Source organism: Malania oleifera, chromosome 13 (genome assembly GCF_029873635.1).
Source record: "Malania oleifera isolate guangnan ecotype guangnan chromosome 13, ASM2987363v1, whole genome shotgun sequence".
In the NCBI taxonomy this organism is placed as follows: Eukaryota; Viridiplantae; Streptophyta; class Magnoliopsida; order Santalales; family Ximeniaceae; genus Malania; species Malania oleifera.
Window position 1 is genome coordinate 72,949,806 of NC_080429.1, and position 23,888 is coordinate 72,973,693.

The 23,888-nt window shown below is 38.3% G+C and overlaps 1 protein-coding gene across 1 annotated transcript; it reads right to left on the reverse strand.

Moving 5' to 3' along the window:
• Nucleotides 1-295: 295 nt before the first annotated feature.
• On the reverse strand, nt 296-3,281 carry LOC131146398 (pentatricopeptide repeat-containing protein At3g18020). Its single transcript, XM_058095987.1, has one exon. It carries the CDS (start codon nt 3,264-3,266, stop codon nt 1,176-1,178), a length of 2,091 nt encoding a protein of 696 aa, XP_057951970.1. The 5' UTR covers nt 3,267-3,281; the 3' UTR covers nt 296-1,175.
• Between the last annotated feature and the right edge of the window lie 20,607 nt (nt 3,282-23,888).

The following is a 23,888-nucleotide window of genomic DNA, read 5'->3' on the forward strand; positions in this document are numbered from 1 at the left end:
GCATCCAAGCGGCAGCGTGCAGAATTCTGAGATTAAAACACGTGAATGTATATGCATACGCTTTGATGTTGAAGCTGAAGCTGAAGCTGAAGCTGAAGCTGAACAGCATGCAAAGCAAGGAGTTGGTACCAGTGGCACTCCTAGTCCATGCCCTCAATCCTCATGCATTCCAACAAAATGTCATGTGGGAGAGCATAGATTCTTTATAAAATCGTCTGTAACTGGACACAGCCGAACTGAATTAGTCCTGTTAACCCTAATAGAACTGTACCCAACCACATTCCGAGATTAAAACCCATGAATCTATATGCATACAGCATACTCTTTGATATTGAAGTTGAAGTTCAACAGACATGCAAGCAAGGAGGTAAAGGAGGCAGGTACAGCAATAGTGCACCTATGAAAGGCCACGAAGAAGGGCATAGATTCTTCATAAAATTAACCACCTGTAACTAGCACAGCGAAAATTAATTGGTTCGTTAACACAGATAGAACTGTACCCAAAATTAAGAACTTGATACATGATAAATGAGAACTTTGAACGGCCTGGATTCTGGCAGTAATGATTTAACGCATCAAGCTATATTCTTAACCTTTAACTTTGAGTCACCAAAACAATTTATGTCCTTCAAATTAGTCTAGTCCCAAATCTTAGTTTAGAGCTTGAAGAATGATCCCACACTGAACAGAAAAAGAATCCACCAAAACCTTTATATCATCTGCTGCCATTTTTTCCCAAGACATTCATCTGACAACAATCCATTGCCAGTTCCCTGAGATGACTAATGATATTAAAAAGCACCCTATGTGCAAGGGAACCCCGGATCAAGTTTGCAATATTCCTATATTGAATGGAACTACTTACTCTGAGTTCCAATGTGATTTATTGCTGTCCTGGCACTAAATAAAATTCCTTCACAACAGAACCATTTGGTCCTGTGGCATCTAATCTTGAAAAAAAATCTTCATTGACTGCATAACCAATAGGTAATAAGACGCATGGTTCCCTCAGTCCCTTCTTTCTGATGGTGCTTCTTGAAGTCGAGGTAACGCTCCCTGACTGAGTCAATATAAAAACAATCATTGATTCATGTATCCACCCAACCAGGATCATTCCAATTTTTCCATGATTTTGGTCATTGAATCCAGTTCTGGTTCACTTATGCAAATTATCTTCACTCTGACTCCTGTAAAATCTCTTCAGACAGCGAAGCTGAATCCTCAGAACAGAAATACTTTTTCTCTTTGCGATGTAACTTATCTAGAATCCTCCATGTTACAGCATCAGGGGCCAGTTCATTTTTTCTCATTTCCCTCATAATCTGATAAGCTTCTCTCTTCAACCCTATCTTGCAAGCATTGTCAATTAAAATGTTATAGTTCACAATATTTGGCTTTATCCCGCAATCTACCAGTTCATACAAAAAATCACACGCTTCATTCTGTTTGCCTGAACGGCACAGCCCCTTCAGAATGGCCGCATAAACAAAATCATCATGAATCTTTGAGGGCCAAATAACTTCATCCCAGAACCTCTTAGCCCATTCTAGCTGGTCAGAGTCACATAATCCATCAATTATTATTGCGTAAGTTGTACTGTTGGCAGTCACATTGTTATTAGTCATGCTATTAAAAACCCCCATTGCTTCATTTGCCTGATGCAATTTTAACAAGCCACGTAGAACTGCGTTGTAAGTGACAACACCAGGACTAAAACCTTTTTCAGGCATAATGCGGTGGAGTATGTCAAGAGCTTCTGCAGTTCTACCTGCATTTAATAATCCAGAAATAACAGTGGTGAAGGTTACAGCATCAGGTGCGCAGAATTTGCCCATCATCATATCGTGTACCACCTTCAAGGCATCTTCAATTCTTCCCATCTTGGAGAACCCATTAATAATTGTATTGAGGGTAATTACATCAGGCTGGCACTGACTCTCAAGCATGAAAACAAGAACATTCAGAAGCTCAGTTGTTTTATTTGTAAGACAAAGAGCTCTCAGAAAAATATTGTAAATTCTAGTATTTTCTGCTCCTACTCTATTCAACATGAATTGGAGAAGTTCCCAGGCCTTGCAGAGGTCAGACTCCTGGCAAAAAGCTTCTATCAGGACCTTGTAAGTATGCTCAGATGGAAAGTACCCAAATCCAATTCCTTCTTTGAACAATTGATAAGCCCTCATACAACCACCCTCCTTACTAAGCCCATGTACAATAGAATTATATGATACTAAACTTGGAGTAAACCCTCTCTTTCTCATAATATAAACAATCCTTGCTGCCCCATGATTCCTTCCAGCTCTACAAAGTGAATCAATCATCTCCCCGTATGCAAAATTATCAGATACACTCTTTCCCTGAGGCATATCTTCAGCAATCCTAAACACTTCATGAAATAAACCTTCACGACACAAAGAACCAATAAGATTAGCAAAAGCAGCATTATTAACAGATGGGTCCTCTTCATCCATCATTTTCTCCCAAAGCTCACACATCAGTTCTCTTCCACGTTCTACCCCCCGTTTCCGCAGAACCCCACGAAGCAAGATGCTGTATGTGAGCGAATTGGGCGCCACATTACTCTCGCGCATATCATCAAACACTTTTTGAGCAAGAGCGACTTCGCCAATTTGACAATAACCACCGATTAAAGTAGTATAGGAAACTGCATTTGGAGAATGCCCTCGAGTTATCATGTCAAAGAACAGGCTATGGGCTTCACCAGGTCGCGATAACATGCACAGCTGATTGATCAAGCGGTTGTAATTGACCAAAGAAGGTACGAATTCAGGCTTGGCATCGACCAAACGGCGAAGAACAAGCAATGTGCTATATGGGTTCTGAGAATCAAGAAGGCGGGCAATGAGTACATTGCAGGTGCGCTCATCTGGGACGCAGCCAGAAGCCAGAAAGAGAAGAAGGCGATGGTGGGCTTCCGAGAAGCGATCATGGTCGCTGAGAGCATGAATTATGCTGCTGAGGTTGAGAGAGTTGGGGCAGTAGCCGCGAAGGCGGATGCGATGGAGAAGGTGAAGCGCTTCGTCCACGTTGTGCTCTTTGGTACAGAGTCTGTGAATCTCCTTGGTCCAGTAAGACCTGTTGGCTATGCTCTGTTCATGTTCATTCTCTTCCTGTTTTACTTCGTGCTTTGGTAGTGGCTGTTGATGGGTGTAAGAATGTGTGAAGAAGACAAAAGCAAGGTGAATAGTTACGGTTTTGCGAATGGTCGATTTCTTCGGTGATGGAACGCACGGGAGAACCACCATTATACTCGGAATGCTTCTCCCAGTAACGTTTGGCTTTAGAAGCTTTTTAAACATTGCCATTACGTGATTATCAGAAATATTCTATTGTCACAATTTGTCATTATATATAATACATTATATATTAACCAACCTTTTTCATGAAGGGTGGTTAATATAGTTTATATATTTTAATTATCTATAGTCACTATTTATTATTTGACTATTTGAATTTTTGATATGTAACTCACCATAATGTTTTCTTTAAATATCTAAAATTTATGAAAGCATTTTCCTTTTTACTGCATTGCAGTGCTTTGCTCCATTATTATTCATATTTCTAATCGAAAGCTTACAAAAATATATATACAGCAAATTACAATGGAAAATTTAACAATCTGATAACCAAAATAAACAAACAGCTTAACTGCTTGCTGTTACAGTCAATAAAACCAGCTTATTACTCCACTACTGCTGTTACTTCTCTGTAACTGAGATTAACACTCCCCCTCAGGTCATAATTTGTAGCCTTTGTGACTTGTATTGAACAAATTGACTTACTTTGTCTTGGAATAAAAATATCCTTCAAACCCAACCTTTCTAATAGTCTTGAAAAAGAAGAGACCCCTAAAGCCTTAGTGAAAATATCAGCTACCTGAGAATTTGTTGCAACATGAAGAGTTTTTGTTATACCTTCCATAATCTTGTTTCTCACTAAGTGACAATCCACTTCAATATGTTTTGTTCTTTTGTGAAATACAAGATTTGCAACTATGTATAAAGCTGCTTAATTATCACAAAATAAAATGGTTGGCTTTGGATGTTCAATTTTTAAATCCTTAAGCAATTGTAATACCCATGTAATCTCACAAGCTGCACTTGCCATAGCTCTGTACTCAACTTCAGTTGAAGATCTTGAAACCACTCCTTTTTTCTTTGATTTCCAAGATATCAATGACTCACCTAAGTAAACAGCATAACCAATCAAAGATCTTCGTGTGTCTGGGCAACCAGCCCAATCTGCATCACAAAAAGACTTAATATGTAGCTCTGAATTACTTAAGAAGAAAATTCTTTTGCCTGGTGAACCTTTAATATACAGAAGTACTCTGTTGGCTACAAGCTGATGAGGTTCCCTAGGTTGAGATACAAATTGGCTTAACCTATGCACAACATAGGTAATGTCTAGTCTGGTTAAAGTTAAGTATAACAATCTGCCAATTAACCTTCTATATTGAGCTGGATCAGCAAGTGGTTTACCTTCATACATGGATGATCACAACTTTTGTTCCATAGGAAATTTAACAGGTTTGTTGCCAATAAAACATGTATCATTCAGAATTTCCAGTGCATATTTTCTATAATTTAAACTAATTCCTTCATCAGTTCTTGCTACTTTAAGGCCTAGAATATATCGTAGTGATCCCAAATCGATTAAACCAAATTTAGCATCAAAAACATGCTTCAAATTATCAACACAAGTAGGATTGTTACCAGTAATCAAAATATCATCTACATAAACCAGTAGCACTGTGAAAGAACAACCAGACGTGTGAGTGAATAATGAATAATCATACTTTGATTGAACAAATCCCATTTGCAGAATTGTGGTAGAAAAATTTTCAAACCACTGCCTTGAAGCCTGCTTAAGTCCATAAAGACTTTTATTTAATTTGCAAACAAGATGCTTCCTCTTACTGTGAAAGCTTGGTGGAAGAGACATGTATACATCCTCAATTAACTCCCCATGAAGAAAGACATTATTAACATCAAGTTGATGTAAATACCACCCTTTCACAGCAGCTAAAGCAAGCACTATTTGTACTAAAACAGACTTGGCAATAGGAGAAAAAGTGTCTAAGTAATTTAAGCCAAGTTGTTGAGTGGAACCTTTGGAAACCAAACGAGCATTATACCTTTCAATGGAACCATTAGGATGATATTTAATTTTGTACACCCATTTGCAACCAATGGGAGATTTAGCAGGAGGTAATATAGTAAGAGTCAATGTGTTATTAAGTTCCAAAGCATCAATCTCTTTGTCCATGGTTTCTCTCCACTTAGAAAACTAAACTGCTTGATGAAAAGAAGCAGATTTTGAGGGTGTAGAGTTAACAGCCATGACAAAGGAATGAAAGGAGGGGCCAAGGTGAGAGTAACTTAGACTAGTAGAAATATCATGTGGTAAACCAGGAGTAGGTTTGTTACTGTCAAGTTTATAAGAATAATCTGATAAGTAAGAAGGAGGATGATGAGATTTAACAGACCTTCTTAAAAAAGGAATAGGAAGAATAGAAGGAGAGGATGAAGTATCTGCAGGATCAAGGTTAATAGGAATATATGCTGAAGAACTAGGATTTTCTGAATCAAGGTTAGAAGAATTATATTCAATGAAAGAGCTATGCTTTTCAGAATTTGTAAGTAAAGTAGAGTGAGAAGCAGTAGATTGTGAAGAAGTAGAAGGAGAAACAAGAACATAATTAAGACCATAAGATCCAAATGTAAAATGAGGGAAAAAAATTATCCAAATAAGAAATAGAAGGATTGACAGATTTTTTAAAAGGAAAGATATGTTCATAAAATTGAACATCTCTAGCTATGAAAACGGAATTAGTTTCAATATCCAAAAGCTTATATCCTTTAATACCATGAGGGTAGCCTAGAAACACACACTTTCTATCCCTAGGAGCAAACTTGTGCCTATTGTGAGAGAGAGTAGAAGTAAAACATAAACAACCAAAACATTTCAAATGAGAATAAGAATGAGACTTGCTGAAAAGAAGCTCAAAAAGACTCTTATTACCTAAAGATTTAGAAGGAATCCTGTTGAGAAAATAAACAGCAATCAATATGCAATCACCCGAGTAGCTCAATGGCATGTTGGATTGAAATAACAATGCTTTTGCAACATTGAGTATATGTTGATGCTTCCTTTCAACAATTGCATTTTGTTGAGGAGTATCAACACAACTTAACTAATGTAAAATTCCATTTTTATGAAAAAAATTCTTTAAGAATAAATTTAGTGCCATTGTCACTCTTGGCGGTCTGAATTGTGGCATTAAATTGTGTTTTAACCAAAGCAACAAATTGAGGAAGAAGAAACTAAGTATCAGATTTTTGTTTAACAAGATAAACCCAAGTACACCTAGTAAAATCATCCATGATTGATAGAAAATATCTAAAACCTTCAAGAGTACAAGTAGAAAAAGGACCCCATAGATCACAATGTATTAGCTTAAAAGGTTTATTCGAAGCATTACTACTACAAGCAAAAGGTAATCTTTTCTGTTTATAGAAATGACAAACATCACAACATTCTAGTTTATTGGAAATATTTACATCAATATCATCTTTAAGCAAAGAAAACTTGGAATAAGAAGGATGACCTAGCCTATTATGCCACAATTCTGAAGAAGAATAACCAGCATGAGTATGATTGACAGCAAGGGCAGTATGCACAGTAGAATCTTGCAACAAATACAAACCATTGTATTCTTTACCTAGTCCAATCGTGCTCCATAGAGAAAGGTACTAAATGAAACAGAAATTACCAAGATATATAAGGCAACAATGAATATTTTTGGTAAGTTTACTAACTGAAATCAAATTGAAACTGAAGGTAGGAACACATAGAACATCGGTGAGGATGAGAGTAGAAGAAAGTTGTAATGTGCCTATGTGTGTGACTAAGGCCTTTTCCCCATTTGGAAAATAGACATAAGTTTGTACAATAGAAGTAACAGAACTCAGTTGAGAGACAGAATGGACCATATTGTTAGTTGCTTCAGTATCAATGTTCCAATCATTGGATTTAGAGTCATGCATATGAAGAGATGGAGTTAAAAATTGAGCAAAAAATATGGAATGAGATAAATTTGGTTGAGACCAAAAAGAGTTACCTGAAAAATTAGAAGAATAAGAAGGAGTAGAACTGCTACAAGCATGGAAAGAAGATTGAGAAGATGAATAGGTGCTGAAATAAATGTAGTCTGATGAGAAGCTTGAGTACCAAATCCTAATCCAATTATTGAATGACATATTAAAAAGGCAAAAAACTACTCACATTGAGCCTACGTAATTGGACATTGTGTCGAAGAAGGTTGTTGTTGTGTAAAGTTTGGCTGCAAAGAACCACCAAAAATATTTGATGAAGGCTGTTGCGTCCGAGGCATGATTTCTAATTAAAGACCAATTTGGGGGCAACGAACTAGCGACTCGGTTAGCCATAATTTTGTGACCTCCTTTAAGTTTGTACCTTAGAGGATAACCATGAAGCTTATAGCATTTATCAAGTATATGACCTGTTAAACCACAATAGGTACAAATTGGTCTTTCTTTCTTAGAATGCCCTCCTCCTTTACCACCATTGAAATGCTGAAATTGTCCTTGGTTGTGGTTAACAAACATCGCAGCAGCAGTTGCTTCAAGATTATAACCTGTAATGCCATGATCAATGTTTCTCCTCTTTTCTTCCTATAGAACCATAGAGCAAACTTTGCTTAATGAAAGAAATGGTTCTATTGGTAGTATTTGACCAATAAGATTGCTATAACTATCGTTTAAGCCCATTAAGAACCTGAAAACATGTTCCTTGTGCTGGGCATCTGATTGAGAAGCCTTGGATCCACAAATACAAGCACAAGAACAGATGGTAAAAGGCTGTTAGATGACAAACTCATCCCATAAAGTCTTGAACTTTGTAAAATCAGAACTTACTAAAAGTGATCCTTGTGAAAGATGAGAGATTTCTTTCTCAAGTTCAAACAATCATGGTGTATTACCTTGTGAAAGTCTATCCTTAAGATCAAACCACAAATCCTTTGCATTATTGATATACATCACACTAGCTTTCAATTCCATACTCAAAGAATTGGTTAGCCAAGAAAGAACTGTAGTGTTGCAGTGACTCCAAGAATTGAATAAAGGAGAAGAAGGATCTGGTTTTGCGATCGAGCCGTTCACAAATCTAAACTTGTTCCTAGAACTCAAAGCCAAGAACACTGATCTAGCCCAACTCATATAATTTTCTGGACTTGTAAGAGGTTGAGATGTAAAAACAAAACCTGGATTCTCATTCGTAGGAAGAAAGTAAGGATTATTAGCATATTCATCTTCCATTGTTGTGTTTGGAGTGGACATAGATTGCAAAGAATTAAAAGTAGTTGTTGTCTACGATGAACCAGTAGTGAAAGCCATTGAAAATCTTGAAGAAACTCGAAATAAAAAATTCTTCAATGCTCTGATACCATGTAAAATTTATGAAAGCATTTTCCTTTTTACTGCATTACAGTGAATTGCTCCATTATTGTTCATATTTCTAATCGAGAGCTTACAAAGGTATATATACAACAAATTATAACAGAAAACTTAACAATCTGATAACTAACATCTAAAATAACTATAATAACCAAAATAAACAAACAACTTAACTGCTTGCTGTTACAGTAAACAAAACTAGCTTATTACTCTGCTACTGCTGTTACTTCTCTGCAGCTAAGATTAACAAAATATTATAGTTATGTGCTAAAGATTCGGACAATATGGTAGTATATGGTAATGAGAGATGACGACGATTACATTGCAACAATTTTATATATTTTGTTAAAATTTTTGTTGATGTCTTGCAATTCCAATCATAATGAATTCTTTGAACTTCCACTCCCCAATCAACAAAAAATTGGGAGAGGTTGTAATTGATACGCTATGAATCATATTGAGGTGGCAAGAAAGTCTATAAAATTGGAACATCCTAGTTGAGCCAAAGTGTTGTGGGTTTTGCTACAACCAACCAACTAATATAAAAGGAAACTAACAAGGAGTTTATCCCATATTTATCTCCAAAAATTTCCCTTTAAAATTGCTCTCTCCTTGCCTTTCACATCCCAATTCCTTTCAACTTATTCACTTAAATAGTTCAGCAGGCTTGTATTAATCCTTTAAAAAGGCAATTTTCAAAACAACACTGTTGACTTTTTAAGCTCGATTCCTGATTTTGATAATGACAAACCGCACGTTACTAATATGTGTGCCTAAGTACTTGAACAGGCTAATCATTCAGAACACATACATGTAAGTGAAGTGGAAGGCAGAAAGGAATTAATACACATAATCCTGGCTGATTCTATGAAAAGTCAAGAGTAAAAGAAGAAGACATTTGTTTTAATTGTAAATGCATTTTTGTTTCATAATTTGTTGGGTCTGTCATAATTGTGGTCTGTAATAATTGCATTTCATGCATAATAGGTTTATGCTTGAAGACCATAGTTTGACCATAGGGAAATCAATATAACGTAAATGTTAGATTTTTTCGGTTTAATTAAAAAGCCTAAGCCATAAAATGACAATAGGAACCATGACCCTTACACTTGAATGCCACATGCTTTTTTACCAAGGTTGAAATTGCACAAAAGACCAAACAGTACATAAACGACATATTTGTGATGTTTCGGGCGACTGAACCTTGGCAATATAAAATGTCTCTATCAACCGAACTGGCTAGAAGTCAAACTGTCGACTATGTCTTGGGCAACCGAGCTATTTTTGAGCTAATCGTCCACGGTCGATCGAACCCTGAAAGTAACTTTTTCAATCACCCTCAGCTGACCGCACTCTTAGCTCAAATTGGGCTCGGGTAACCGAAGTTCAAATCTCAGCCAATTGAACCTCTTACCAGGCAACCGAAAGCACGAAGCTTTGGAAAATCGCCTAGCTCAGCTGACCGGCCAGTGGTCACGAACGACTGAATTGGAAAAATCCTTGAGGACTGTTGTGAGTGTTTGGGTTGAAAATTTAAAATTAATTAAACCCAATTAAACTTTTTCTAAAATTCCCTTTATGTCCCCAACAGTCATATTTTCATGAAAATCTATAAATACCTTCTCATTTATCTTAATTAGCAGAGGATTAGGAAAATCATTAGCTAAAAATTTCTTTGAATTTTTTTTTTGTTTTTATTTATACTACTCATTTTGATCAAATTCTTCAATTTTCAAAATATATTTGCTCATTCTACTTACACTTTGATTTGAAAAACATTTCTTAAGGAGAATAATTTATTTATACTGTAACGACCCAAAAATTACACTATTTTTTTTATAAATAAATTACTCTGATACCTTTGCTATATCATCTTAGACCTTAGATGGGCATAGGGGTATCCCTGTACATTATAGACACACCTATGCAGCGGAAAACATAAAATCATACATCCATATATATATACAATATCAGAATTCAGTGATTCCAAAACATAGTTACATTTTTACATCTCAGACCAGTACCATCCATCCAAAAACATAACCCTCTGAACACACTTACCCTATAGGTAGGGCAATCAAGAGGTCACTTTATCTGCGAGCCTGATCTGCTCGCCTAACTAGTTCACCCGAAAAATGTTAGAGTAATGGGATGAGACGATGCTCAATAAGTGGAAATATGCTATTATTAGTGTGTGGCGATCGAGTTGCATAACTATATAATAATATATAAAACTGTATAAGTTGGTAAATCAGTATAAAGTATAACTTATATTCATCGTAGTTTAAAATATAACTGTATCATCTAAGCTTTCTACTTTTCATACTTCTAATATCATATTATATTTATCAAATGCTGTAAATCTGTATACATATACATAACTATGATTTTTCGTGGAAATTTGTATGTCATGATTTAACCCCTTATCACAGGGTTGTGCGGCCTGTAGGCTGGACTTAACTCTGGTTGGCCTACCAGGTAAGTCACTGTACTCTACCCTTCCTCAGTCCGGCCAAACTGCATCCTCTCCTAAGCATGGAACTGGACTACTACCTTGTAAAACCGCCCCCTCTCAACCCAGAGTACTGGGGAGACTGCAACCACTCCAGGAGCAGTTGACGATACCCACATACTATTTGAGATATGTGGTTGCACTCTGATATGTAAATAACAACGGTATCGTGCTCTGTTAACTATATCTATCTGTAATATTTTATCATGGATCTGATACTGTGTGTATATATATAATACTATAATTACCCTATAATTTTTATCATGTTTCCAAAATAACCATAACACTATAATTCTGTACTGAAAATACTGTAACATCTGAATAGCATAACTGTAGCATCTGATTGCTATAACTATATATCTGACTATATAATCTGTATAATTTGAGTGTTATGGTTTTAGGAAACATGGCATTCTGTAATTATTGTAATATACTAATCTGTATAAAATCTGTAATACTTGTCTCATAAATATCTGTCTGGTAAATATCTATCTATATCAATATATACTGTAAATCATGATATGCTGGGAAAAAACTATATAAATTTTATATCTGGTAAACATCCACTCCGGTAACACAAATATTAAAACTCATATGCTGTAAAACTGGATAATAAATTGGTATATATATATATATATATATATATATATATATATATCAATATACATAAAATTTCGGATAACTTTGCTAAAATTCCTAGCATAGCATATTTCCCTTACTTGGTTTCTGAAAAAGCCCCTTCTGTATCTGGTCCTACATTCGCAAGGTTTCCCGCTCAACACCCTGAAAACGACATGTCCCAAAACAAAATATCATTATTTCTCCATGTACTATATTTCATCACGATCTACTCCCTTCCTCTTTGAGTATCCCTTTGCTACCAAGTGAGCCCTGTACTTCTCTTTTTCCATTTCTAAAACTACTTCCTTCTTCTTGTATACCCACTTGCATCCAATCGCTCACTTACCAGCTAGAAGCTCTACCAAGTCCCACGTCTAGTTCTTATGCAACGATTCCATCTCCTCCACCATAGTGCCTATCCAACTACCCTTTTCCTAGCTGTGCATGAACTTCTGAAAGGTAGTAGAATCCCCGCTGTTGGTGAAAAGCGCATAAGACACCAAATCACCAAAATTGTACCTGGGCGGTGGCCTAACAACTCATCTGAGTCTGTCTATAGCTATGCTACGACGCAACTACTAGTCATCCGAGCTAGAACTCCCTGTGTTTGGAACATTGTCATATCCAACCTGAGTTTTTGACTCCACCCGTATCGTTGGCTGATCTCTCAGCTTAGGACTCCCAACATTTCTTCCTAGGATCTCCAACTCCACCTGTATCGCATGCTCGTTGTTGCTGCAATTTTCTGTAACCTGTATCTCTATTTCCTCCTAAGTACGTCGCAATATGGTTTTCTTATTGAAAACCACGTCCCTACTAATCACCACTTTGTTTGTCACTGGATCCCATAGCTTGAACCTATTCACACCTTTCTGATATCCTATAAAGCTGCATTGTCTAGACTTCGCCTCAAACTTAAATCTCTCCTCACTAGGAATGTGTGCATAGACTGGACACCCAAATACACTCTATTCAGAGTAGCCTACCTCGTTACCTGTCCACACCTCGTCAGCAAATTTCCCATTTTGTGATGCCTTCGGTGATTTATCTACCAAGAAACAAGTCATACTAACTGCCTTGACCTAGAAATTTATACAATCGGAGGTGCTGAGCCCTTTCAGCTAGGGTTCAGATCATCTTTTCAACCACACTATTTTGTTGTAGTGTCTAGCGTACTGTAAAATGGTTCCTTATGCCATATTGCTGGAAAAAATCTCTAAAACCTGAGTTTTTGTACTCAGTTCCATTGTTTGTTTTGTGGAATTTGATCTTTCTCCTAGTCTGGTGTGCCACCTCAACTTTCTATAGTTTAAACTTGACAATTGTCTCCAAATTGTGTTGCATGAAGTAAACCTAGACCTTTCATGAGTAATATTCGATGAAGCTTATGAAATACACATGCCCCCCTCGTTATGCCACTCTTTTCGGTCCCTAAACTTTTGAGTGAATGTAGTCTAGTACTCCCTCCGTCTTGCGCGTGGCTATCAAGAACTGAACTCGATTCTGTTTTCCAAGCACACAGTACTTGCAAAACTCCAACTTACATGATTTTACACCCTTCAAAAGAATTCTTTTGTGAAGTTCCTTCATTTCATGCTCAACCATATGCCCTAAATGCATATGCCACAACACAGTACTATCAAACTCAAACTATGTGGCTGCAACTCCACTTGCAATCGTGGTACCCAATAGTGTGTAAATATTACCTGACATTCTCTTCCTCTTCATCACGATCAAAACTTTCTTGCTCAACTTTATTATCCCACCTCTAGATTTTTAACTAAACCCATTACAGTCCAAGGTGCCTAATGAAACCATATTCTTCCTCAACTCTGGTATGTGCCTCACATCACACAACGTCCTCACCACGCCACCATTGATGGGCACCATGGTAGACCATGTCATAAAGATCCCTTGCAAGTTCATGATACGCCAATCACAAGGTCAAGAGCTAAGAAGATCACGGAAGCAATGCAAGGATGGGAGCAATCCACTTGAGCTAAGTTTGCAAATTTATCAAGTAAGACCCTATAATTCAAGATGGGTTTGAAAGAAGAAGAACCAACTTTAACCCATGTGATGCAAGCTACAGAGGGGGATAACATAGTCTAGTGGTTTAGTGTAGACTCTTTATTTCAGTAAGTGTAGGCATGTGGGCTTATTTTATGTTTCTATGGCTGTAGGCATTTGGGCTTATTTATTTCATTAGGTGGGCTTCTTTATTTCAATAAGTATAGGCATGTGGGCTTATTTTATGTTCCGATGGTTGTAGGCGTTTGGGCCTATTTAATTTATTAGGTGGGCTTCTTTGATTAGTTATAGGCATGTAGTTTAGGGTGTTGTTACATTATTTTGAATGTGAATTTAAATTTGAATTTGAATGGAGGGGTTTAAAAACAAACTTGTAGCAGCATTCTCCATAAGTTGAACGTAAATGAAGTTTTTTCATAGAGAATTTTCAGTTTTATTTACTTTTTTTGGAATGAACTAAGAACTTATCAAAGGCCAAACCCTAGTGGCATTCTCATTGAATTTAGGTTCTTGAAACAAGATTTTAGCGGGTCTAGATCATCTTGACTTGATTCTTGGTGTTCTTGGGGTAAGTTTTCAATTTTTTTGTGGGTCCCAAGGATTCTGATTTCACGGGTCACATCATCTAGTATTCGAGCTCAAGCTCCAAATCAGGTCTGATTTATCCTTTTTAATTCTTGTTCTGCAATTCCTTCTTCATTCTTGCTAATTTTATATGTTTGAATTCAGATATGCGAATTCTTTAATTGATTACTGATGAGTCCCTAAAATATATGATTTCAGACCCTCATTTACCTATGCTTATCCTCATTTTATTATATATTTACCGGGAGTTATCATTGTTAAGAGTTATGCAAGGTTTGTTTGTATTTTCAAGAAAAACAAGACAAAACCATCGAGTTAAGAATTACAAGAAGCCAAGGAGAATTTGGAGAATTCAAAGCATAAGTTTACACATTTAGCCAAGCTCTAGAAGCTTCAAAGAATAAATGGGCAAGAAGATGATGCTTGATCATGTGGCGCGACCATCAAACCATAGGGGCTACTTAGTCTTCCTCTGCAAACTCCAAGGTTCAGATCGAGATCAGAATGCTGCAAGGTTTGACTAAGTGCTCGACCAAATGACCCATAGGGGAGACAACATCAAGATGTTAAGATAGAACTGAAATTCAGAAGTACCAAGTTTTAACGAAGTGTTCGACTAAGAGACCTTCAGGGGCAACTATGTCGAGATACTGAGATTTCGTGAAGATTAAGATACTACAAATCTCAACCATCAAGACCCTAAGGCACGATGAAGTCGAAGGCATTGGAGATTTGAATCCATGACTTCCCATTAGTCTCGACCAAGGCACGCACAAGAATGACAAAGGGGCAACTTGGTCGAGAGCAACAATCTTATGCATGAGATTTGTTGCAAACTTTCCTAAATTGTAAAACAAACTTTGTAAACCCTAGAGCCTATATGTATTCGCTACGAACACAAGCTCTGGGTTCCTCTTTGGCCTCTCTTAGGTTAGTGATAGACTTAAGATGTCATTGAGAGCTAAGTTAGATTAGAAGTAGCATAGTTTTCAATTCCTATTTCGGTGTGTGCATAAAGTGTTCATCAGCCTGTGACAATCGGCGACGTTCGTGTGCTATCCGTGTATATTACACGGTCACTCCTTTTGTAATTCTTGGCATTAGTGATAGATGTTCTGAATAATAAAGGGATGATCTTTTTACTCTTGCTTTCATTTATATGCTTTCATTTACTACTTTCCATTTACCTGTTGTGTGTTTAATGAAGAATTACAGATAAGGATAAGCACTTCTGGGTATCAGTCAAAGGGAAATAGTCAGCTACAGAATTGCGGAGGTGTTTGTTCATCATTGAGATAGAGTATACTCTAGTTCCCGACTGTGCTTCGGACCGTTGGTGCTCTCTTACATCCCTGTGCCCTCGATCGCCCCTCTCCAACTTTGGCCTGCTTGGGTTCGTACTTTATGGAAGTCTGGATGAATGTAGATAGAGGCATGGCATCCAGCGTGTGATTCAAACCACAATATCGCTTTATAGGAGTAGGGTAACTCATAAATTTACTTGCTTTCTAGTAGCATCCATTTACTTGCTTTCATTTAATCGCTTTTTAGTAGTTAGAAACATCCACCATTGCAAAGCATTACCTTTTACTTCTTTTTCATAACAAGGTCATATAAACTAACTTGGAAGTGGTTTACTAACTGAGTTTCAAGTCCTCGTGGATTGATACCCGACTTACCAACTTTCTATCGAACTTGGGATAGTTAGGTTAATAAATATTATTTTTGGTAGTTAAGGACCCAAGCCTTGGCGAGCCGAAAAAATTTTGGCACCGTTGTCGGGGACTTGGCTATGATTATAAACCAACTTCCACTTTAGAGTATTATTGCCTTGTTATTTTCATTTGCTCTCCTTTTATTTTCACTTTCTTACTTAATTTCTATTTTCTTTATTTTTGTTTCCTATTTTTGAAGTCTAAATCTATGTGCTTATACCTGTGTATGTTTGGTCTGCGTTCTTTGGAACCCAAGATAATTCCCATAGACCTTGAGATTGAAAAATCTCGTAGGTCCCTTAGTAAACCTATCTATAATATGAAGAAAGCTGAGTTGTTTGAACTAAAATCAATGGCCGCAGATAACCCACCAGTTCCCGCTGATCAAATCCCGAAACCCCATGCTCCTCACCTACCTGTGGTGGGAGAGCAACACCTGCAGCCTCTTTGGACTACTTTGTACCTAATACATACACATCGCTATCCTGCATCTGGTTCCCAGATGTTTAGGCAGCCCAATTTGAGATTAAGACTTCAATCATTTTGATGCTGCCTAACTTTTATGAGAATGCTACTGAAAATCCTTATCAGCATCTGGATGAGTTCTTGAAAATCTATTCCACCATCCATATCCCTAATTTTAGTGATGATGCTCTCCATCTTAGGCTTTTCCCGTTATCTCTAAAGGATAAAGCCAAATATTGGCTGATATCCTTAGAACCAAACGCAGTGACCAACTAGGCCACCATGCAACAAATTTTATAAAAAGTACTTCCCAGTTGGGAAGACTAATAAGCTTTGGAGAGCCATCACAAGTTTCTCACAAATGGATAGGGAACTCTTTTCCAAGACTTGGGAGAACTTTAGGGACCTACTCCGTAAGTGCCCACATCACCAGGTCCTCAAGTGGCAATTAGTCCAAACTTTCTATGAAGGATTGGCTGAAAGAGATAGGTCCATGGTTGATGCGTCGTGCAGAGGTACTTTCCTCACTAAGCATGAGAATGAGGCCTAGATTCTCTTTGAAGATCTGGGGGAAAATTCTCAGCAAGAAATGGTTGCCACTCGTAGACTTCCTAATACATTAAACTCTAAACCAAAAGGAGTTTATGAGTTAGCCATAATCCATGACCTAAACCCTACTCTGCATACCATATCCTAGAAACTTGATCAGTTCTTGTCCTTACGACAACAACCACGAACAATGGTGTGTGCAGAGGTATGTGCAATCTTCCGCAACCCTTCCCACACATGCTATAATTGCCCACATGCGCCTTCCCAACTTGAGCCTATGCCTGAGGAAGTAAGGGCTAACCACCATTGATATGACCAATAGAAAAATAACTATAACCCGAGTGCCTATGGTTTCGGGTGGGAGCAACACCCTAACTTCCCTTGGAGGCCATAAGTTCTAGGCCTTCAAGATCAAAGACCTCCAAAGAACTCGAGTGCTTCGCTCCCTCGACCATATCCAATAAGCCAAGCAAAAGGTAAATAAAAGAAGAGGGCCAAACCCATAGAAATAGGAGCCCCCCCCCCTGCCTCATGAGTCAGCAACAGACACCAAAACATCCACTTTGTCACCAAATGAAGCACCCTCCCACCATATTTTTTATAGCCCCTTACCCTGCAGCTCTCCTTGCACCCTTTAAATATAGAAAGAAGACCACTAATGAATCCATCATGGATACATTTAAGCAAGTTAAGGTCAACATCCCTCTCTTAGATGCAATCAAACAAATACCTACATACACCAAATTCCTCAAGGACTCATGCACGCAAAAGCAAAAATCAAGGGTGCATATGGACAAGCACGTCAAGCAAACCGAGCAGGCAAGCTCAATCCTTTTGGGTCACCTCCCTCCTAAGCTCAAAGACCTCGATGCTCCAACTATTTCATGTGTAATTGGTAATTACACAATTGATAGGGCTCTCTTGGACTTAGGAGCCAGCGTGAATCTCCTTTCATACTCAGTTTTCAAACAATTTAATTTAGGAGAACGGAAACCCACCTCGGTGACATTGAGTTTTGTTGATTGGTCGATAAAAAAACCTTGGGGTGTAATAGAAGACATCTTAGTTAAGGTTGAAAAATTCTATTATCCAATTGACTTCATAGTCTTGGATATGGAACCCTCTAACCCAACAATTGACTAGATCCCTGTCCTATTAGGACGTCCCTTTTTGGCCATAGCAAATGCTTGTATTCAATGTCGAATAGGGATCATGGATGTATCTTTTGGAAATATGTAGCTTCCGTTGAACGTATTCCATACATCCCAACACCGACCTAAAGAAATCCATGAGATGGACGTCGATATGATCGATGAGTGCATTGAGGACATTCCCCCTTCGATTTTATGGAGGGATCCTTTAAGGGAAATGATCCAGCCTAAGAGCAACCCTCTGTCTGACTTGGATGACTTTTACGAACAGATTATTTCAAATACAGTCTTCGAGATAGAAGGGAACATCTGGGTAAATGATACATGGTTCAAAGAAGAAATAAAGGACAACATGCTTGTTATTGAACCGGGATGATTTCAAGGTGTACCGTTGATATGTTTGGCTGAAGACAATAAATTTGGCACTTTCGGGAAGTCCCCTGTGGTTTGTTAAAAATACAAAAAGGAACCGTTTAAGAAAAGGGGTGACCAAGCATGACCATGTGAGCATGCAGTGTGATGTGGTCGATGTGACACAAAAAGTCATTCAGAAACTCATTTTTCCCTCGTATCGTTTAAACTTCCACAGACCACCACCTCATGTCACCTTCGTCACCCACACTTCAGACTTCGTCCTCCACACTTTGCTAGCATCTGTGGCTCTTCAACACCCTTCCGACAATCATTCTAGGAAGTTAGAACATTGGTGACACTCTCACTCAGGCGCACCACTAGTTCAGCGCCGCCTAGGGTCCTAGTACGAATCCCCTCCTGCATTTCTCTTCAAAATCAACCCTTTTTCTTTGTCCTCCCCCTAGCACCAAGATGCCTCATCAACCTAAATCTAGGGTTGCACCCAACCCTCAGCTGTGCGACACAACGTCACCCAACTCTGAACATCTCCTAACAGCCATAAAAGGTTAGTCATCCCAATCTCAATCAGAGCCTAAACAGACCCGCGAAAGGCAGAACCTTCAAAGAATGACCCTTGAAGATTATGACTTTCGTCCAATGTACACATTCAAACTAGATGAGACGTGAGCCCACAAAAGGAAAAGATGTTGCATCGATATCCTTAAAATGAGAAAATTCAACCATTATATGACTCCCTTAGCAACCTCGTTTTATCCCGCATCGATTCAAGCATTTTATCAAACTATGCACCACAATCCCAAAATTAGGGCATGGTCTACAGTGGTCCACAGAATTGGGATTGAGCTTACCTGTGCTTTAATTAACAAGGCTTGGCTACATGCTGAAACTTACAACACTCTATGGGAGGCTTTGGACTCTACCGATGTACATCATATCATCCACCAAATGTTCCATGATTAGTATTATGATGGTGGCACATGCACAGCCCACAACAGACTACCTGATTATCTGCTTCTTTGGGACTTGATTCTTCAACACAACATCTACGCCTCGGGGCATCACTCTAAGGGGCGAGGCATTCATCTACAGGCGCTATATGCAGTACATAAAGGAATGCAGTTGAATGTCCCTCAGCTAATATTGGATGAAATGACTATTTTTTATTTGAGGCATGTGAAACACCCAAAGCTAAAAAGGTCGTGACCTAAGCCCACCCGTGAGCAACCCTTTATGGAGTTGAAACGACCATTCACCCCCTATGCTTAACTTATCATGGCCATGCTTCAACACCTATGAATTAACTTCGGGAATGTAGAGGCACATGCTCCCATTGGCGAGGTCACAACTGAGAGGTCATAGTGGCAGAGTTAACAATTAGTAGACACTGCCAGACTGAAAGTTCATTAGTGGGCCCCATTCGACAAACCTCAAGGATCTGAGCTGCTAGTACCAAATTTCTGGCATATCCCTGAGGACGAGCCTATGCATTTACCAGGTCCACCCCCTCGCCGTGCTCTGAAAAGGAATAAGAGAGCAGTAAATATACCCTCTACATCAACTGCAGCATAGCCACCATCAACAACCTCTTCTGTGCCTCTGACTGGGGAGGACTTGGACCGTTTATGCCATGATCTGGAGCTGGTTCACTCTGAGTTGATGGATATGCACGCTAAGATGCGCCAGGGTTTTCAAAGTCTATTTGGGATCTTGCGATCCATATTTCCAAAGAAGTTGGCTCTATTATCCTTCCCACATTTGCCACTATGGCAGACCAACATGTACCTCCATCCCGCCCCCTACATCTACTGCTACTCCAGGCCGTCCACAGCCTCCATCAGTCTCCCTAATTTGACATTCGTCATCTCAATAATCTTCTGCTTACAATGCTAAAACCTTTGCTAGCCCAGAAATCATGATTGAAATTGAATCTTCTAGAAAGAGGGACGAGGTGACCTCTATAATAACTACCATAGCGGGTGAGGCTCAGTCCCCCGTTCAGCTTCCTGCAACCACTGGCTAAATAGCACCAGCCTCTACCTATGCCTTCGTCGGCACTCATACCACCGACTCGGGCTGTAACTTTTGCTCTCATTGTATCGGTCGACCTACTGTGACTACTAGTCCCGCTGAAAATCCAACCACCTCCCGTCATATGGAACTATAGTCGATCAAGGAATGTCTCTTCACCATCAACCTCCTCTGCTCCCCTAGAGGCACTTGAACCTACTTCTCCAGCACCCATTCCAGTGCCATCACCAGCCGTAGTTTCCCCTGCTTATGTTTTAGCAGAGGAGGACACCACCTCGAGTGTAGAGGCATCCAAAGACCACTAATTGGTAGCTAGTACTCCATCTAACACATCTGGTGATTTAGGAGGGGGCAACTCTAAATATAAAAATGGTAGCTCTTCTGGTGAAGATTAATTTAGGGCATGGGCTGGCTACCCACATTTCAATTCATGCTATATGAATTGTGTTTTTACCGTAGACTTTGCTTTTTCCCACCATGATTTCAATTGCCACTCTAACAATAGTGTACTAATTGCAACATGAATGAAATGAACATGGTGCTTTTAACCAATATCTATCTTTTGTGTTACAGTATCGTCTTGATTGCATGTACTTTGGTTATTATATTTTGCAGGACACTATTTATTCTTCTTGGCAACATACATTGTCTTATCACTTGCCTGGATCCTATTTTCTTTCAATACTTCAGTGAGTTGAGGGTAGGGGATAGTACACTACATGACATTATTTCATGCACAAAAATGATATAATTGCCACATTTTAAAAAAAAAAAAAAACACTTTTTGCAAATTCCATGGAACCATGCTAACATATTTATACTTTATACATACAACCATATAACCTAAGGTTACATGCATAAACTTTTTAATTATATGATTTCACTACGCTCACCAACAATGTAGTAAATCAATTGTACAAAATTTGCATAATGTGGCTGACAACTTGACATTACTCTAGGTAATTAACTAAGTGGTTTGTTTGGGTTAATATTGCGATGTAAACTCTTGTATTTACTTGGTACTTCATGGGGCTAAACATACACTTACACATGATTTGTAACACTTAGGGTTGTTTGAAAGTACTGAGAGAACAACTGTGGTGACTATGATACCTTGTGAGGTACTTGAGCTATTCGTTCATTTCTCAAGTTTTCGACATCAAACTCTGAGTCTGTCAAACTCAACTACCCTTCTTTTACTGAATTTCCTCTATCAACTAGTCTTTATCATTGTATTTTCTAGCCCAGAGGTGACATCAAAATGGGAGATATAAACCTAGGTTTTGTAGTTTACTCAAGACATAAAAGTTAAGCCAACCCTAGAAACTGACTTTTTTCCATGGACTCATTTTGAGCTACACTCCCATTGGAAAACATGAAGACAAAATAAAGAGATGATTGTCTCAACTGACTATCCAAGAAAGAAAATGAAAAATATAGAGAAGCTTGAGTAGATAAAAAATGAAAACAACAAAAATATACACTTGCTCTAAGAAAAGATGAAAAGGTCGAGCTGAGGACACACACTACAAATCTGCATGTATGAAGAATCTTCTGACCAATGCATTTGATGAATTCATGCAAGCTTGGGAATAAGTTCCTCAAGGTGGTCTTGACTAAATGTGGCGAGTAAGTGAGAAGATGCTAGGGTGAAGGACCTCACACCTTAGTAAGGGTTGGATTCCTTTCCTACATAACTAATTCACGCCACATCTCTAATGTTAGTTCTTCAAATGTGTGAGATGTTTGATCATAACACTTGTCCTCACATATGAGAGTGAACTCATTTTCCTGAGTGAATTTAGAGGGAATAAACGTGTGAGGTCGAGTCAAGATGACCATTCTATAGGTGCCCCTGAGTTTTCTGAGTAAGAAAAATCATATATTATACACATGCCCTGTGACGTGGCCTATTCATACTTCGATTTGCATGCTAATATTAACTTTGAATTATAATCATAGGTTAATTGTATGTGAGTACTATCTTGAAATGGCTGTGTTATGTCGAGTTTTACATGATTGAAATGTTGTGGAGTGGGCGTACAATGGAGTCATATATGGAGTCACTTGTATGTAATAAGGTTATATTTTTGTATATAAAATGGTATGATTATGTTACATGTGTTTCCACTTTTTATTCACTACACTGGTGTTTGTGGGTATTGCTCTAGAAACCCTCACGAGACTAGAACTCGTCCACTAGGATTGACCAAGGGGTTTAAAGCCTTGTTGTATATGGTAAATTTAATTGTGTTTCCTGTGAAAGAGGATATAACTAGGATTGGGTAGTTTTCTAGATTTTGCTTTGCTCGAGGACTAGCAAAGTGTAATTAGGTGGTTGTGATGAGTCCCTAAAATATATGATTTTAGACCCTCATTTACCTATTCTTATCATCATTTTATTATATATTTACCTAGAGTTATCATTGTTCAGAGCTATGCAAGGTTTGTTTGTCTTTTCAAGAAAAATAAGACAAAACCATGGAGTTAAGAATTACAAAAAGCCAAGGAGAATTTGGAGGATTCAAAGCTCAAATTTAGACGTTTAGCCAAGCTTAAAAAGCTTCAAAGCATAAATGGGCAAAAAGATAATGCTCGATCATGTGGCTTAACCAGAACCACAGAGGCGACTTAGTCTTCCACTGCAAACTCCAAGGTTCAGACCAAGATTAGAATGCTGCAAGGTTCAACCAAGTGCTCGACCAAGTGACCCACGGGGGCAACCACATCAAGATGTTGAGACAGAACTGAAATTCAGAAGTACCGAGAGTCTCGACGAAGTGTTAGACCAAGAGACATTCAAGGGCGACTATGTCGAGATACTGAGATTTCCTAAAGATCGAGATACTACAATTCTTGACCATCAACTTGACCATCAAGACCCTAAGGCACGACAAAGCCGAAGGCATTGGAAATTCGAATCCCTAACTTCTTATGAATCTTAACCAAGGCACGCACAAGAATGACAAAGGGGCGACTTGGTCGACAGTGATGATCTTCTTCGCGAGATTTGCTGCAAACTTTCCTAAATTGTAAAAAAAACTTTGTAAACCCTATAGCCTATAAGCATTCGCTACGAACACATGCTCTAGGTTCCTCTTTGGCCTCTCTTAGGTTAGTGACAGACTTAAGATGTCATTAAGAGCCAAGTTAGATTAGGAGTAGCACAGTTTTCAATTCTTGTTTCGGTTTGTGCATGAAGTGTTTGTCGGCCTGTGACAATCGGCGGAGTTCGTGTGCTATCCGTGTATATTACACAGTCACTCCTTTTGTAATTCCTAGCATTAGTGATAGATGTTCTGAATAATAAAGGGATGATATTTTTACTCTTACTTTCCTTTACATGTTTTCATTT

Coding starts and splice junctions, on each gene's coding strand:
- LOC131146398 (XM_058095987.1), bottom strand. CDS start 3,266: ATGGTGGTTCTCCCGTGCGTTCCATCACCGAAGAAATCGACCATTCGC.